The 16,395-nt window shown below is 44.0% G+C and overlaps 3 protein-coding genes across 15 annotated transcripts in view; all 3 read left to right on the top strand.

Moving 5' to 3' along the window:
* tnika (TRAF2 and NCK interacting kinase a) overlaps positions 1-3,821 on the top strand; it is a 34,744-nt gene extending 30,923 nt beyond the window's left edge. For all 12 annotated transcript variants that reach the window (XM_057059304.1, XM_057059306.1, XM_057059305.1 and 9 more), the window contains 4 exons: positions 81-230; positions 1,185-1,344; positions 1,532-1,671; positions 2,013-3,821. In XM_057059304.1, coding sequence (XP_056915284.1) covers positions 81-230; positions 1,185-1,344; positions 1,532-1,671; positions 2,013-2,096 — 534 coding nt within the window. In that variant the 3' untranslated portion in view covers positions 2,097-3,821. The remainder of the gene's footprint in view (positions 1-80; positions 231-1,184; positions 1,345-1,531; positions 1,672-2,012) is intronic.
* Positions 3,822-3,948: 127 nt separating this feature from the next.
* slc2a2 (solute carrier family 2 member 2) lies at positions 3,949-8,561 on the top strand. 2 transcript variants are annotated; one of them, XM_057059321.1, is made up of 12 exons: positions 3,949-4,230; positions 4,559-4,651; positions 5,148-5,347; positions 5,434-5,558; positions 5,637-5,752; positions 5,832-5,994; positions 6,765-6,871; positions 7,011-7,091; positions 7,196-7,300; positions 7,385-7,486; positions 7,815-8,018; positions 8,102-8,561. In XM_057059321.1, the coding sequence occupies exons 1-12, from the start codon at positions 4,216-4,218 to the stop codon at positions 8,303-8,305; spliced, it is 1,515 nt and encodes a 504-aa protein (XP_056915301.1). In that variant the 5' UTR covers positions 3,949-4,215; the 3' UTR covers positions 8,306-8,561. The 2 variants fall into 2 exon arrangements, with proteins under 2 accessions (XP_056915301.1, XP_056915300.1); XM_057059320.1 differs by having other exon boundaries at positions 4,556-4,651.
* A 702-nt stretch (positions 8,562-9,263) lies between these two features.
* eif5a2 (eukaryotic translation initiation factor 5A2) lies at positions 9,264-13,878 on the top strand. Its single transcript, XM_057059323.1, has 5 exons — positions 9,264-9,421; positions 10,065-10,255; positions 10,407-10,511; positions 10,817-10,948; positions 12,428-13,878. Exons 2-5 carry the CDS (start codon positions 10,094-10,096, stop codon positions 12,494-12,496), a joined length of 468 nt encoding a protein of 155 aa, XP_056915303.1. The 5' UTR covers positions 9,264-9,421; positions 10,065-10,093; the 3' UTR covers positions 12,497-13,878.
* Positions 13,879-16,395: the final 2,517 nt, after the last annotated feature.

The following is a 16,395-nucleotide window of genomic DNA, read 5'->3' as shown; positions in this document are numbered from 1 at the left end:
GCCGCACACACAAGCCCACTCAACATACCTGACGTGACCGCGGCGGTTTTTCCTGACTTTTTCCTCTTTGTCTTTTTCAGTCCTTCACTGAGCTGCAGCACCGTCCCCAGCTGGTTGACCTCACGGTGGAGGAAGGCCAGAGGTTAAAGGTCATCTACGGGTCGAGCGTGGGCTTCCATGTCATCGACGTGGACTCGGGCAACCCTTATGACATCTACATCCCCTCTCATGTTAGTTGAGTGTGTGTGCCGGGACCCTTTGTGGTTACCTGCTGACCTCCCTCCACGTCTGCGTCTCTTGAGGGTTAGCTTGTGTAAAATGATGTTATTTTCCCCGACATATGACCTCTGACAGATTTGCTGTTGAAAAGCCTGATGGATGCTTGTGCACACTCGGCTAAATACGATAGGTTATCCATGACCTGTTGGCCCGTTGAGGATCCAGACTGGGCTTTAGCCCATTGCTGGGGTCCTGACTGCACTTGAGTCCAGTTTAGAACATTGTGGAAGGTGCAGCTTCATCAATACTCAATGATTCCTTATTGCTGCTTGTGTGCCGGTTATTTTGCTCCACTAATCATCAGCTTTTGCTTTCTTTGTGACAACGCACGGCTCAGCCTGTCGATTTATAAACCCCCCACACCCATAGCGTCAGCACCAAACTGACCTGACCTCTTGAGGTGATCTTTTATTTTGACAGTTTTGTCAGTGATCCTTGCTTCCTGTCCCCTCACCTAATGTGACGTCCTGCCACCCTGCTTCCCCTTAAAAGGCATTTTTATTCCACCAACTTTCTGGCAACAGAATCACACAAATGGTCATTCGACGTGTGTTTTCACTCATTGATTGTAACAAGGATGCAGAGCAGGTCTTAGGAACGGCTGAGGCATGACCACAGGTCTTTAAGCATTTTCGAGTGTGCAGTTCATCTGTGCGTGTGTTCTTTACCATTCTGCCATTTTAGCTCAGGTCAGAGGAAAGCGCTCTCACTTTTTTATTAAACACGCTGATGCTCCTCCTGTCTACCTTCAGAGTTTAGAGGATTATAGGAGGGTAAAAAATCCAGCCAAATTCAGCTCCATTAAACACTCCTGAGCCGTTGTACTTTAATCCAATGTAGATTATGATTATGTCCAGCAGATTTAATTAAAGCCTCCCAAATGTGTTTGTATGTGCCTCTGGCAGATCCAGAGCCAGGTGACGCCGCATGCCATCGTGGTTCTGCCCAAGACTGATGGAATGGAAATGCTGCTGTGCTACGAGGACGAGGGTGTGTACGTCAACACTTACGGTCGGATCACCAAGGACGTGGTGCTGCAGTGGGGAGAGATGCCCACCTCTGTCGGTACGTCTCACCCCCACCCCCCACTCGTGTCTGCATTCGTGCATCCAAGAGTCGAGCTCATCTTCGGGAATGTCCTTGTTGTCTTTTACTGACCTCCTGTGGCCGTTCGGAGCATTACACTTTAAAGACGACGCCTGTCGAGCGCAAAACGTCTTCATGTTTCCTTCTTCCGTTCTGTGTTTTCCAGCTTATATCCATTCCAATCAGATTATGGGCTGGGGTGAGAAAGCCATAGAGATCCGTTCTGTGGAGACGGGTCACCTGGATGGAGTTTTTATGCACAAGAGAGCCCAGAGGCTCAAATTTCTCTGTGAACGGAACGACAAGGTAAAAAATTAAAACACGCAATTTAAAAAGAATAAAATATATACACTCACACATACAAATACACCTGACCACACAGTGCATCACATAAGAAAAAAACATTAGTAAAATGTCAAGTGGGAATAAGGTTTTAACACATTTGTTTGACTGAGCGAGCATATAAGGACACCTAATAAGTAACCTGATGCGTGCTTATGATTTTTGTTATTTTTTAGGGGGTGCTAAATGTTTAACAAATTCAATAAGTTTGCAGTTTTCCTCCTAGAACTTAGTAACCAATGCAGTGGAGCCGCCGTTGATGATGGTAACGGTCTATAACCGTGATGATCTTTCTCTCTCTCCAGGTATTCTTTGCATCGGTCCGTTCCGGAGGTAGCAGTCAAGTTTTCTTCATGACCCTCAACAGGAACTCCATGATGAACTGGTGATGACTCCTCGCACCATCACCGCTGCACCGCTCTCTCCCACTGGGCCGACTCCTCTCCCACCCAGGCCCGTGGTGGAATCTCACAAGCGTGAGTGAGACACGACGTTGGAACTTTGTTTTCCTCGAGAGACTGGGAGGAAATCGGTTGTTGTAGCGAAAAATACAAAGATTTGTTAGCCTAGATAACGTCAGGTCATCAAGAAGCCATCGCTCCTCTACCGACTGGCAAAGTGACGCCGCAGACTGTCCAAATATCCCGACATTCTCAGTTTCCTCCATCTCGTGTGTCGGATTGGGTCACTGAAGTGCACAGCTGTAAAAAGACACTTTACATCTGTCTCCTATTTCCTCTTTTTTAAATCCAACCCATCGTGGAGATCCCGTTGTCTGTTTTTGACACCTGTGTCTTCCTCTTTCGGCTTTTTCCCGCCCGCCCTGCCTGGAATCATCGCTGCTGAGCTGCTCGAAGGTTAACAGAGATGAATACGACTCTAATCGAAATCAAATATGCCCTCCCAAATATGACTTTGCGGGGGGCAGCAGATGGGTGACAAACCATCACGGATGCCGGCAGCAGCGGCGGATGGCAGGATTGATTTCCCTTCCCCTCCGTCGCCCCCATCCTCCTCCCCGCCATCTCATCAGACTCTGGGTAAATTGAATCGATCCAAGATTTGATGGCATCGCTCCGATAAATACGAGACTGCTGCGCTGTTGTAATGTTATGCAACAAAAAGGTCCGAGACCCTTTAAGGCGAAACCGCCGGCTCTCATTCGTCTCCACCCTCTTCGATCACTGAAGGTGCTGCATCAGATATACTGTAACATTCAATAAGAGTGACTTTCTGCTGGTGTGTGTGTGTATACACGTGTGTGTGTGTGTGTATACACGTGTGTGCGTATGGGAAATTCATCCAAATCCATCTTGGAAATCCACTTCGATCAGTCAAAATAAGGTTCCGTTTTGTGATTCATCGACTTGAGAAGTCCGAAACAGGAAGTCCGAAGATAAATCTGTGCATGTGAACGCCTGTCAGTCAAATCTAAGTCCCGCCCATGTTTACAGTGCCAAGCATGACGTGAGGTTTTACAGTCATCGTTAATTTCCTGTTATAACACAAATACGATGTTCTTTTGATGATGTTACTAATTTGACCTGATTTGATTAATTCTTGTTTTTATCCTCTTTTGTTTTAGCTGATTTATAAACTCATCACTACACTCCAGTGTGGGTTAGTTTTGTGCGTAGCCAGAGCACCATCTTGCAGATTAGACTTAATCTGAAGAGATTAGAGGATGGAAGAAAAAAGATTCCCTGATGTTATCATGAACAAATAATCATGTGTTTAATATTCTTTACACATTGTCACACTGGCCTGTGCATTATTCACTGTTTGTTTTACGGGGGGTGTAGGCTAACTTAGCAATAAAGAGCCGAGATCAAGGAACCGCTGTCTTCCCTCTGCACATGTGTGTGTGTGCGCGCGTCGGCGTGTGTGTTAAAGGGCGGCATCATTGCAACCCTTGGTTCATGCCAACGGTCACCACGAGGACTTTCAGAGACGAAACCACTGTATTGTTTTCTTTTTCCTGGATTGTCACTTATTTTTCTTTATTTTAAAAGAGCATTACTAATGTCCTGTTTGGGGATTTATTTGTGTGCGTATGTTGTTGTTTATTTTTCAAATGAGAGGTTGTAAGTGAAATAAATGCAACTAGAGAATCACTCTGCTGCTGCTGTTGTTGTTTCTGAGACGTAGCTCGACCCCCAGACTTTGTCCACCTCTTTAGTATATCATTAACAGGAGATGGAAAGAGTCAAAAAAGAAGACTGCCTTTTCTGCTCTTGCATGTCGGCAGAGCAGCCGTGTGCAGTTACCTGTGGCACCAGGTGGGATTCCCCAGTGATTCTGATTGTTTTATCAGTATTCCTCGCTCTCTTGGCAATGAATGCACTCAGTGGACTGAATTTAAGATAAACCGGACCAGAGTCCACCATGTGAAAGGGCTCTGGAAGTGTGTGTTCGCCGTGCGTGTGTGCGTGTGAGGCGATCAGTGTGTGGACACGGCGTGATCAGGCTGATCATTCCTGACCCTCTGCCTCACACTCTGGACCCACCATGGAGTCCAGCAAGGTAAGACGGACTCTCTGCATACAGATATATTGGACATTTCTGTATATTTCAGAAATGTTTGAAACATTATCAGCCTTTAAATGTGTGTGCGGAGCAGCGGCGCTCCTGATTTTAAACATGAACGACTGCTTAAAAAGTAAGTTTGAAGGATTCTTTTCATATTTTTAACAAAAGAGGTGAGACAGGTGAAATGTGGAGGTTTCTTTGTTTACTGGACCCTTCATGCACTGCTTGGTGACCACACAATGCTTCATGTGTTCCCAACATGTTTGTTCATTCGTCCGTGCGTGAGTCCTTGTCTGAATATTAACCTGTCCTCCCACAGCAGATAACGGGCACTCTGGTCATGGCTGTGTTCACCGCAGTTCTCGGGTCCCTGCAGTTTGGTTATAGTCTTGGAGTGATCAACGCCCCCCAGAAGGTAGTAGGGTCTCAGTCTGCTGTCAGTCAGGCTGCCAGTCCAGCCCATAATATATAACTGGGCCACTTTTTGACAAAAAAATTTAATAAAAAAAAAAAAAAGCATGAAAATTCTAAATTTGAGTGTCAGGACTTCTGATAAAACAAAGGATAACCTTCACACTCATGAACCTTTAGTTCCAGCTAACTATATCTTATCATGAGGAATCTAAACTACAGCATTAAAGTTTAATGATCAATTATCAAACATTAACTTCAATATGTATCCAGACATGCTTGTGTGGAATATTACATGAGCATCGCAAATTATTGGATACTCCTCCGTGTTTTTACAGTATCATTAAGCAGGCTTGAAAACGCATATTAGTATTTTCTTTTGGTAAATAATAGCTGTAAATTTTGACTTTAAGATACCGTATTTGTGTGTCCTCGCAGTGATCTGATGATCTGCTGCAAAATGTTTCATCCCTGATGGTGCTTGTTGTCCTCTCCGCCAGGTTATAGAAAAGCACTATGCCCGGTCCCTGGGGGTGTGGTCAGAGAGGATGCCAGGCAACAGCAGCGACACAGGAGACAGCCCAGACCTGGGAATGCATCCCGACGTGACCATGTATTGGTCGCTGTCTGTGGCGATCTTCTCCATAGGTGGCGTGCTGTCCTCCTTCTTGGTGGGCTTTGTGGGAGACCTGAGAGGAAGGTGAGCGACGCCACGGATCACACCCGCTCTCATCCGTGGTCGGTTTTTGCTGCAGCTCTTCCACCTTTTCCGTCTGCGTCTAACAGGGTCAGGGGAATGTTGGTGATCAATGTTCTGGCTGTAGTTGCTGGACTGCTGATGGGTCTCTGCAGGAGCTGGAAACCTCACATCATGGTCATCTCAGGCCGTTTCATTATGGGCTTTTACTGCGGTACCAGCGTTGCCATCATTGTCACTTGAGAAGTGAGAACCTTCCTCTAGAAATTCATTCAACGTGCCTGTGTTCCAGGGTTGACGTCAGGATTAGTGCCCATGTATATTGGTGAGATTGCACCCAAGGCTTACAGAGGGGCCCTGGGAACATTACACCAGCTGGCTGTTGTTATCGGCATTCTGATTAGCCAGGTGGGACATAATGAGACACACTCTCAGTCTCACACACAGACTGCAGCATCATGCCTCCCCTCTTTACATGTTGACGTAGGTCATAGGCCTGGAATTTATCCTCGGCAACGATGACATGTGGCCCCTGTTGCTCGGTCTGTCTGGTGCTCCGGCGGTGCTCCAATCGTTGCTGCTGCCCCTGTGTCCAGAGAGCCCGCGCTACCTCTACATTCTCCTGGGCAAGGAGCAAGAGGCTCGGACAAGTAAGATTAACACACAGCCGGCTTTGCTTTGAGGTCATGCAATCGACTATAGACGTAGTAGTTCTCCAGCTTCTCTAGCAGATAGGTAGGTAGGGAAGGAAGGATACCCAAAATTTTCTAGTATCGTCAAGAAATAAAGAGTTTAACACTTGAAAATGCTGCAAGGACAGGGGCTAATGTTCACCTCCATGGGCATTGTCCAACAAATACTCTACTCCTTCAACCAAAGCACACAAGAGCTTAAGATGGGAGCATCTGGTCAACAAGGATCGGAGATGGGGTGGCCATGTGGGGCAAGAAAAATGAGGCCTTCAAAAAAAGAGAGACGTGATTCAAGAAGAAATCATCAGGTAGTCTGCTGAAATTCTGGATCTGGGGGACTAATCAACAGGGCAATGACCCAAAACATCCAGCAAAAGAAGTGGATTCAAACAACAATTTGAATATTTCGGAACCGCCTAGTCAAATTCTTACGAAAATTACTTAAGGCATCACTGGAGAGGGGCCATTACAAGGAAGACTTCCAACCACAAGAATCTGGAGCAAAGGCTCGGTCTTAACTGCCAGTGCTGAAGCACCTGAAGTAGCTTTGGGCTTTACTGGATTATGTTTGAAAAGGTATTTGGTAGTGCAAAATAAGTCAGTTTTTATTGCAACAGATCCGATGGAGCCAAGCGTCTGTCTCAGTTTACAGTCTACAAAATGACTAAATGCAGGTTTGCTCAGTTCTTTTTTTACTGACCTTCTACTGGCTATGTGTCTGGCTGCAGGTCTGCTCCGTTTAAAGGGGGCTTACGACCCAACTGAGGATATGGAAGAGATGAAGAGAGAGAAGGATGAAGCGGACAGGGAGCCCAGGGTCTCCATCTTCTCACTGGTAAAAGGGAGAGTCACTTAGAATACATCCCCTGTTACATAAAGCCACTTAACCTCTTTCACCGCCATTTTAAATTTAAATGTATGACCAAAAACTTGGGCACAGATGTCTGAGGATGTCTTGTTTTGTCCTTCCCAAGATCTGCTCCTCCACGTACAGACAGCAGCTGACCGTTGCCCTCATGATGCACTTCTCCCAGCAGTTCTCTGGGATTAATGCTGTGAGTAATGAGTACATCATACAATTGAACTTTGGCCCGATTTTTAAATCAGAATCAGAATCAGAAGATAAAGGACAGAAGATAATTTCCTTTTGTCCTCTAAGATTTTTTATTACTCTACGGATATCTTTGAGCGAGCCGGCGTCAGCCAGCCGGTCTACGCCACTATAGGAGTCGGGGCGATCAACACCATCTTCACCCTGGTGTCCGTGAGTGCCTTTATTTGTAACCGGTTAATGTAGATGTAATATGTACGGTCCTGAGCCATCTACATGATTGACAACACCTTCTAGGTTGTGCTGGTAGACAGGGTTGGGAGACGCACGCTGACCCTGGTCGGTCTAGGAGGAATGTGCTGCTCTGCAATTGCCATGACAGTAGGCCTCAAGCTGCAGGTTTGGCCACCGTTTCTGCTCATTCAGACATGCTAAGCTGCATTTTCAGAATTGTACCTTTCCCGCCCGAGGAGCTAGCTGTGACTTGACAATTTTCTGAATTAAAACAGCTAAACAGAAGACGTTAAACAGGGCCAAAAGAGCCAGAGCATTGATGGTAAAACCGGAAACTCAAACACTGTATTCAGTGTATGCAAATTCCACATAAATCTAGCTCACCTTGTCCTGCACCAACGTTGGAGAAAACTGCTACCAAATGTTAATGCAGGAGAATCCGAACATGTCTGTTGCCAATTGTGACTCCTGCTTATTGCATTCTTCCCCCCAGTCCGAGTACTCCTGGATGAGCTATACCAGCATGTCGTCCATTTTCCTCTTTGTGAGTTTCTTCGAGATTGGTCCTGGCCCCATTCCCTGGTTCATAGTGGCTGAACTGTTCAGCCAGGGGCCTCGGCCCGCTGCCATTGCCCTCGCCGGCTGCTGCAACTGGACCTGCAACTTTGTGATAGGCATGACCTTCCCGTACATACAGGCACGTGAGAGGGAGAAGAAATTGCCACTCCATCTCCTCCACTCTCACCTTCTTAATCTTCTCTTCATCTTCCCCCCCCCCAGGCTTGGTTGGATGCCTATGTGTTCGTCTTGTTTGCGGCGCTGCTGCTCTGCTTCACCGTATTTACGCATCTCCGGGTCCCAGAGACGAAGGGCAAATCTTTTGAGGAGATTGCTGCTGGTTTCCACAAGGGCCGAAAAAAGCGGCAACAAAGTCTTACAGCTGCTACGGAACTGCAGCAGCTCAAAACCTCCACAGATGCTTGAGGTTGTGCCAGAGGAGTATTGGGTCAAATTGGGACTGGGAAATCTATCTGAATGTGTGGGGCATGCACAGTATTTCACAAATCCTGAAGTATTGTACCTGTTTAATAATGTACTGTATTAGTATTATAAAAATACATTTTTTAATAGATTTTAAGGAGTGAAGAGCTAGCTACTAGGTACCCAATAATGAATTAGTGTCATATGGAGCAGTGTTTACATTTAATAAAGTACACTTTTTGCCCCAATAGGCAATTATTATCTATTGCTGAATATTGTTTATTCAAAAAATAAGTAAATAAGTTTTCTTTAGGAAGAGTTAGGAAAAATGATTGCAGGTCTGAGATTTTACCATAAGAGTGTAAAACAATCATGTCACTCAAAAATGTTTTATTCACCTAAAAAAAAAAAGCAAAGGTGTTCAAAGAAAGAAGTTCTCTTTCTGAGAAAAGGTGGAGGTGAACTTCCTTCATGAATCATGAAAGAAGAAAAGGGGGATTTGGACAGCTTGGCTTGCTGATGTGAGGAATTAAAGCGATTTAAAGTAGCTTCGTAGCGCCCCCATGTGGCCACAATCTAACATGCGTCAGTTTCCTGCGAAAAGCTCAGCAACGTGTAATAATCCGGAATCTTTTCTACGTAAAACCAAAATGGATGAATGCACAGCTACATAACTGTCTCCACCTGCATAAATCTTCCGTTTTCATGTTAAGGAATGACAACATTTAACTTCCATTTAGGTGATAAACAGCAAATGTTTCTTTCTTTTCTCCCAGTTACCGATGTGTGAGGTATTGAACAGCCAGCGTATCCGCGAAATTTGTTTCGCACGCCAAATTATAAAAAACAATAATATTAAAATCACTAAGCGACATACAGGCTGTTAAACGCCACTTTTTTAAAGTAAAATGTAAAAGAAGAGAGCAAAAGCTCCAGTAAGGCCTCTTTTGTTGGGGAGTAGGTGAGTGCGGACGTTGGAACGTTTGTAGCCGGCGGCTGCCGCCCCTCCCCCGGCCGCCTCCCGTCACCGTAGCCTGTACCTGCCCTCTCCTTCGCCGGCCTACAAAAGCCCAAAGCCTGCCAAACGGGTTCCTCTCTTCGGTGAACTCGCGGCTCACGGTAAGCAGAAACCCGCTCCTCTTTAATGAATTATTTCAAAAGTTTCTCCTCAAAAATCGGGCAAATGCGGCCAACAGGATGTTTTTGCGCGTCGCGAGGCGCAAAGTGGCGCGTGAACCGTTGTCTGGACAACACTTGTCAATCATTAATTAATGCGGAAGTTGGGAGACGCACTAAAGAAATGGGCGATCGCGCCTTTATAACGTTGGCATCGCTGTGACGAGCCCGATGCCACGTAAAGACACCTTAAAGGCGCCTTCCTGCCTTTGTAATTGAAGCAACCTTGTTGACCCGAAATTAAAACGCTTAGTGTCAGTGTTTCACCTTTTCTCAAGAGTTTTTAACTCTTCAAGGCACTGGCCGGCTGGGAGAGGCCCAATGAATAGACTTGTTTCAACAAGTTTGTAATACAAAGTCGACATAAAAAATGAAACTAGCAAGTGATTAAATGTTTTTTTTAAACATCAACAAAAAAATGTAGTAATGAAGGAAGTAATGTTCATTAAAAACAAAATTCAGAATTAATTTTTTTGTCTCCCAGGCATACCTTTTTGAGCTTTTACAAAGTGTTTGTGTGTTTTACTGTAATATTGTTGATGTGATAATCGTATTGTCTGAAGAGAATCTCTCGCCTTCTTTCTAGAGACATAACCCAGCCTGTTGCCCATCACAATGAACGATGATGAATATCAGCCTGTGGGTTCTGGAGCCTCTGAAACATACCCAGCACAGTGCTCCTCTCTGAGGAAAAATGGCAATGTCATGCTGAAAGGACGTCCCTGTAAGATTGTTAACATGACTACCTCTAAGACTGGCAAGCATGGACATGCCAAGGTAAAAAAAAATGGTGTATCACTTTGGAATGCATGGCTTTAGGCACTGGTGCAATTTAGTCTAATGGTGTAGCTTTACTTGTTCGCCCCCTGTGCTCATTCTACCTATAACCAGATGCAGTCAGGTTGTTGTTGTGTTTGATCCTCTGCAGGTTCATCTCACAGGAATTGACATATTTACCGGTAAGAAGTATGAAGATATCTGCCCCTCTACCCACAACATGGATGTCCCAAACACACGTAGGAAAGATTTCCAGGTTAGATTTACCATTTAAAACTGGAAATGTGTGTAAGGCGATAATTGGGTGTGTTGCATTAGTGAGAGATGAGGTGGCTTAACTGTGGGTGTCAATAGATGACTCTTAAACTTGTTTAGCAGGTTTTGTCTGGGCCTACAGCATCCCTTTTCCTGAGTAGGGGCCCTACTCAGGTGGTAATGGTCCTTTTAAAACATCAAAAACCTGAATGTTTTTTGATGAAACCTTCATGAGCTGTACATTACGTTTTATGTAAAGTTTTTAACTTTACACAATGTAACATTTGCTCTTATTTCTGCATCAAGGTAATTAGCGAGAATGAGGGCTACCTCCATTTAATGGATGACGAAGGAAATATGAGAGAAGACCTCAGACTACCTCAAGGTGATCTTGGCAAAGAGATCCAGGCAAAGCTAACGAATGAGGATGAATTTTCGGTAAGGCTTATCTACTCACCTCCAGACCTCATAAAACATGCGACTGGTATCTGGTGCCTAATGTCCTCTGATTTCCATATTTGATTTTAAACCTTCTATTGAACATAAAGTGTTATTTTGCAATATTATTGCACCTTGCATTACAGTGGGACCTCTACTTACAAAATTAATTGGTTCCGGAAGTTGTTTCGTAACCTGAAAATTACGTAAGTAGAGACGTGTTTTCCATGTAAATGCCCTAATCCGTTCCAAGCCCCCAAAAATTCTGACATATTTTTTTTTATAAATCATAAAAATGCATCAAAACATGTAACAAATACATGTTACAATTAGATTACCGCACACTAAATATAGGAATTCAGTGCAAGGCTTCTCCAGGAACAAAATGAACTTTATTACAGGCTAATCTTACATTAGCCGTCATTACTAGCAACAAACGTTAACACTTGTGGTAACACCGCCATCTAATGGACAAACATACGAATACCCACAATAAATCCCGAAGACGACGCTGGGATACACACAAACCTGTACAGATTGACGTCCCTCCTAGCCAATGGGATGACAGGAAGATGCTAGGCGATAGCCAATGGCAGAGCAGCTACTAGCATTTTTGCATTCGCCAAACTCCGTGAGCTGCAAGTAGCAGTGATATCGTATTTTTTCCTTTAGTATCCTGAAATTTCTTTCGTAACAAGAAGAAATATTTTCCCGTTGAGACGCTTCGTGACCTGAAAATTTCGCATGTAGAGACATTCGTAAGTAGAGGTCCCATTGTAGGTCATTCAGTGTGTGTACCATTTGGGACATGTGATACTCTTTGCTGCTGATACTAGGGCTTCACGTTTTATAGAAAACCTCTCATCATTAGAATATTAATATGTGCAATAGTGACCTCGCAAAGCAGCCCTTCAACTGGGACAAGTGTACTTCTACTCCCTCGACTGTTCGTGCCTACACTTCTGGAAAAACGTTCCGAAATCTTTCCAAAGTGATTGCTATACCTCCGCTTTAGAACGTCTTCCAAACAAAAAAAAATACAGTGTTTGTGGGTGTACGCCTTTCCCAACTCTTAAGTTCCAATCCTAAATCAGCACTTTCTTTAACATTAATTCCTTCATCCTATAGCAGCAAACTTGGACGACTCATAGTTGGTGGCAGAGAACAGTCACTGAACTGGTGGTATTTCTTTGTCAGATGCACCTGTTTCCATCAATAAAACTGGACTGAAGCTTTTTCATTATGTTTTTTGCTTGTTCATTCACTATTCACCTGTCAACAGGGCCAACCCAAAACAGAAATACATTCAAATTAAAATTTAACAGGTTATATATCGCAAATCATATCACCATCGCAGTATTTAGATGTGTTTTCGTATTCAGTAAATGAATAGTGAATAGCATAAAAAGAGTGTTTGATGTCTGGGTGTTGTGTTTAATAGCTAGTGGAGCTCAAATGCTGTTCCTGTTTCCCTTTAAGGTTACTGTTCTGACAGCAATGGGTGAAGAGGCTATAATAACTATTAAAAACACACAGAAGAAGGACTGAGAATGAGGGTTTCGTGGATGCTCCTGGACTCCTGGAACTCGACTTGGTCAGCTCCTGCAACGTTGATCTCGGGCCACCTCCCATTCTGCTCAGTCAATGAAGTCCTTCGCATTGAGCCATTGTTCCTTCACCTGGCAGTGGTAACCAATAATCTTCCTAAAATTTATTTCAGGAATACTTAATAGAAAATTTGAGTATCCTTTTTTTTTTGGTTTCTTCTGAGTGCTATGTTTTCAATTATATCTTTTGAAAAGTAAAGTGCTTTGATTTCAAACGCAATCTGCTTTCTTGAAATGTCCCCTAAAGTGTTGATGAAAGTGAATTTACAGAGAGCTGTATCTCTATTCAGGTATTTTTTGCCCTTTACCTCTTCTGGTATGTTAAAAACTCCTGAACAGGTTTTCTGCAGGGGTGTGTGGCTTTAAGAAAAGTTATTTCATATATGTCTTGAAAAAAGCCCAAATCTCTCATCCAGGATGAGTTGTTGAAGCCCAGAGCTTTTGTCTAAAAGCTGCTCTGTTGTCTCATGCTTACCAGTTAACAAACTGGTTCTTCCTGCCGGCTCTGATGTTTCGCCATGCTGCATTACTACGGTTACACAACAGCCTTTTTTAGGCATTACATTTTGTTTTATTGTTTGTAACCTGAAAGCGTCGCTGTGGATCCTAGCAGCAGGATGGAGGTGAGGAGGCGCGTTACCAGAGTGACGATAAATATGGTTATTGGGATATCGTCACGAAATGTCTGTCTCCTTTTGTGTTTGATGTCTTTCCGTTCTCTCTCTTCTAAGTACCCTGATTTTATTTTGGGAAAGAGATCATTTTTTTTGGGGGGGGCAAGGTTCTAATTTTAAATAGCTTTCAACTAACCTTTTAGTCAATAAATGCTTGCTGTGTTTGTTTTTATGGGGCAGAATAAATTATGTCCATTGTTAACTGCTCATTTGAGACGAACACCAGTTTTGTCCATCTGTTTTCTTAATTTTCCACTTCTACAAAAACAAAATTTGATTTCTGTTTCTTTTATGTGACTTGTATTGTTACATCTACTTTAACAATGTCATCGCTGTTGCCAGGTAACATTTCATGAGCTTCCACAAATGTGCTGAAATACTTTTAACATTTAAGTAGTTAGAGCCCTGAGACGTGCCGATGGTGGCGGATCAGCAGAGGGCAGTGAAGTCTAAGATGTCATGTTTCCCACACACCGCAATGGTATGAAGCCGCTTGACCTGAGGTGATTTCACCGAAATTAATAAACAACGACGCTGTTTTTGTTATGTGCGACACGGATTCCAACTTTGGGATCTGAAATTTCTCAAATGGCAACTTTGGCAAAAGAATTTGCAGCAAAGAGTTTTATTAAAGTTGTTAAATCCAAAATATCTGTTACATCTTGTCCAAATTATGTGTCTGACTGTCTGTTATCACATGTTATCGTGCAGCCTTTGCTGACCGTCTCGTTCTGCGTGCGTTTCCAAGGAAAGGAGGAACATTGTGAAGGCTGATCTTCCTGAAATGTGGAGCTTTAGGAGCGATTTATTGGGTTTGTAAACATGCGTGAATCCTGGCTGTGCTAGTATGCAGAAACCTTTAAAGGCGGGGTGTTAAAACGCGCCACTGCCAGGAGTGCCAGCAGAAATCTCTGAAAACAACTCTAGAACAAATAGGACTGTGTGGTTCATGTCTGAGACCCTCTGAGGGTCGACACAATTACTGAACCCAGATTTTGAAATGAAAGTCTTTCAGTCCTGGAATATATGTGGAGGAGGGCAGGGGGGTGCTGAGCTCTTCCTCTTTCATGTGTTCCACCCTGCTGAGAGACGAGCGGCAGGGAGGTTTGTTGTGATTGTATCACCATTTATGGCTACAGATGCAGAAGGATGAATGCCACAGCTGCTCGCTCCAGACTGATATCTTTCATTTACTGTGGACACGTTGTCACCTTGACTGTCGGGGGCCAAGCGGGTCTTTACCCTCCCTCTTCAAACCTCAGTGATTTCCCAGGGCTGTGGCAATTGCTCCTTTTGTAATAACCTTGCTAAAATAAAATACACACAGTGTAACAGAAAACTCTCCAACTAATCAAATTTGTAAGAATCAAAGTATCTGGTTGTGATTCCTAATGGGAGAAACTGCTGTTTAAAAGGGACAAAAATCCAGTGACGTGTAAAGCAAACCACACAAACTTTAATGGGTCATTTCCATCATTGATCAAAGTAATGTAAACTGAATGAATGCATCCAAGTTGACCTTAAAACTAAAATAGGGTTTTGTCATAACCAGAAAGGAGGCGCAACTTTTTGAGTCATAGTCTTTGTCAGTACAAAACTAAAGAGTAACAATGAATAATCACTGACCGGAATGTGACTTCCAGTCTATTAGCATGGAAGTAATAAGCATGCTAGCTTGAAAACATCACTCGAAGCCGTTGGGTTCGATCAAGCTGAGGATTTTAATCCGCATTTTTTAATGCAAAGAACATAAAGTGATGAGTGTATAAGTCTCCCTTTTGTGGTCAAATGCGTGATGGTTTCCCTCTCCACCTGCTCCCCTCCGGCTCTGCTTTGAACTTCTGTGTGTTTGCTTTGATGTGTCTGTATATTGTTCTGGGGGCATTTAGCAAACGGTGGGAATGTTAAAAGGTTGCAGCCAACATCCGGAGGTGGGAACACCATAACGTGGACCTGGAGTGCTGTCGGTTGGGTAAATTTAAACCAGATGAGGTCTCCTTCTCACAGCCCAGGAATAAAAACAGCATTTTACCTGATATTTCCCACAACCATCAGACAGTTTATCTCTATTCAGACGTTAGACGGGGTTTGTCTGCTCCGGCTTCACGCGGGGAAGCGTTGGATGTCATTCTCACGCTGATGAACGGGGGAAGATGTGACAGGAGGAACATTTTGGGAGTGGTGGAAGAATGCTGAATGCTGTTGTCCTCCCCCTCTTTTCGTCCAGGACAGTGCTGGGATCCTTTCACCGTGGTTACATAACAAGAAACGTTTGAAACAAGAGCATGTTTAGCTCCAGAACTGGGGGCAGGAGAAAATATTTTCACAGGTTCCAATGTCGTCACCACGCTTGTAGCCAACACCGTCACCTTATCGCCGTCCACTTGCTGGGTTGTCTTTGTTGATATGGGGAGATATCCCTGTTGTTCACAGTGCCTGGGAACCTCAAGGACACCGAGCAGCATCACGTTGGCAACCCCACTGTGTGTTTTTGCAAAGTTCATCTGTGTTTTGTCTTCTGGGGGACGTTGATGGCTGGAGAAGACGAGTCTGCCGCTGGTGCGATGCCGCTCGTGATGACATCCTCTCTTTTTGTGCAAAGAGCAACGCCCAACAGTCACCCAAATCTGAGAAAAGATGACGCCACACGCACACATGCGGTTTATGTGTTCCTGTATTTGCGAGATAGTGAGGCCCGAAATAGAAATTCAGCTTGCAGAAGAGTTTTTGCTGAAGTGAGGACATTTTGGATGAGCTCACAAAGGTTTTCTCAAGGGTCACGATTAGAATTGGGCCAGGTTAAGTGAGAAAATGGTCTAGACCATTTTCTGAGTTTTCTCGAGGTGAAATAAACGAGAACAAGAAAGTTTGAAAAAGGGAGCAAAAGTCCTGCCTGTCCGTGGAGAACAAAGTGTGAGAAACTCCCGAACCCGGGAGCAAATTTTCTCTCTTCTGGAATCACCTTCGTGAATCATGTCCTCACAAAATAATAAGGCCCAAAGATGTGTGCCCACATCATGATGATCATCATGATGATCATCATGATGATCATCATGATGATCATGCAGTTGATTCTCCTCTCTTTAACCACTACTAGAGGTCACTTAGTCACACAAACTGGATCATGAAGTATAGTAATTCACACCACTGAATGTCCCCACAAAGA

The sequence above is a fragment of the Takifugu flavidus genome, chromosome 16 (genome assembly GCF_003711565.1).
Source record: "Takifugu flavidus isolate HTHZ2018 chromosome 16, ASM371156v2, whole genome shotgun sequence".
NCBI classification, from domain to species: Eukaryota; Metazoa; Chordata; class Actinopteri; order Tetraodontiformes; family Tetraodontidae; genus Takifugu; species Takifugu flavidus.
The sequence above is the reverse complement of the archived record's forward strand: the minus strand, read 5'-3'. Positions and strand labels throughout refer to the sequence as shown.

Bases quoted from the DNA above. Each gene is read 5' to 3' on its own strand.
- slc2a2 (XM_057059320.1), top strand. The intron at 5,559-5,636 runs GTACCAGCGTTG...CCTGTGTTCCAG, and splicing joins CATTATGGGCTTTTACTGCG to GGTTGACGTCAGGATTAGTG. The intron at 7,487-7,814 runs GTTTGGCCACCG...TCTTCCCCCCAG, and splicing joins CAGTAGGCCTCAAGCTGCAG to TCCGAGTACTCCTGGATGAG.
- eif5a2 (XM_057059323.1), top strand. From the start codon at position 10,094: ATGAACGATGATGAATATCAGCCTGTGGGTTCTGGAGCCTCTGAAACA. The intron at 10,512-10,816 runs GTTAGATTTACC...TTCTGCATCAAG, and splicing joins CACGTAGGAAAGATTTCCAG to GTAATTAGCGAGAATGAGGG. The intron at 10,949-12,427 runs GTAAGGCTTATC...TTTCCCTTTAAG, and splicing joins CGAATGAGGATGAATTTTCG to GTTACTGTTCTGACAGCAAT.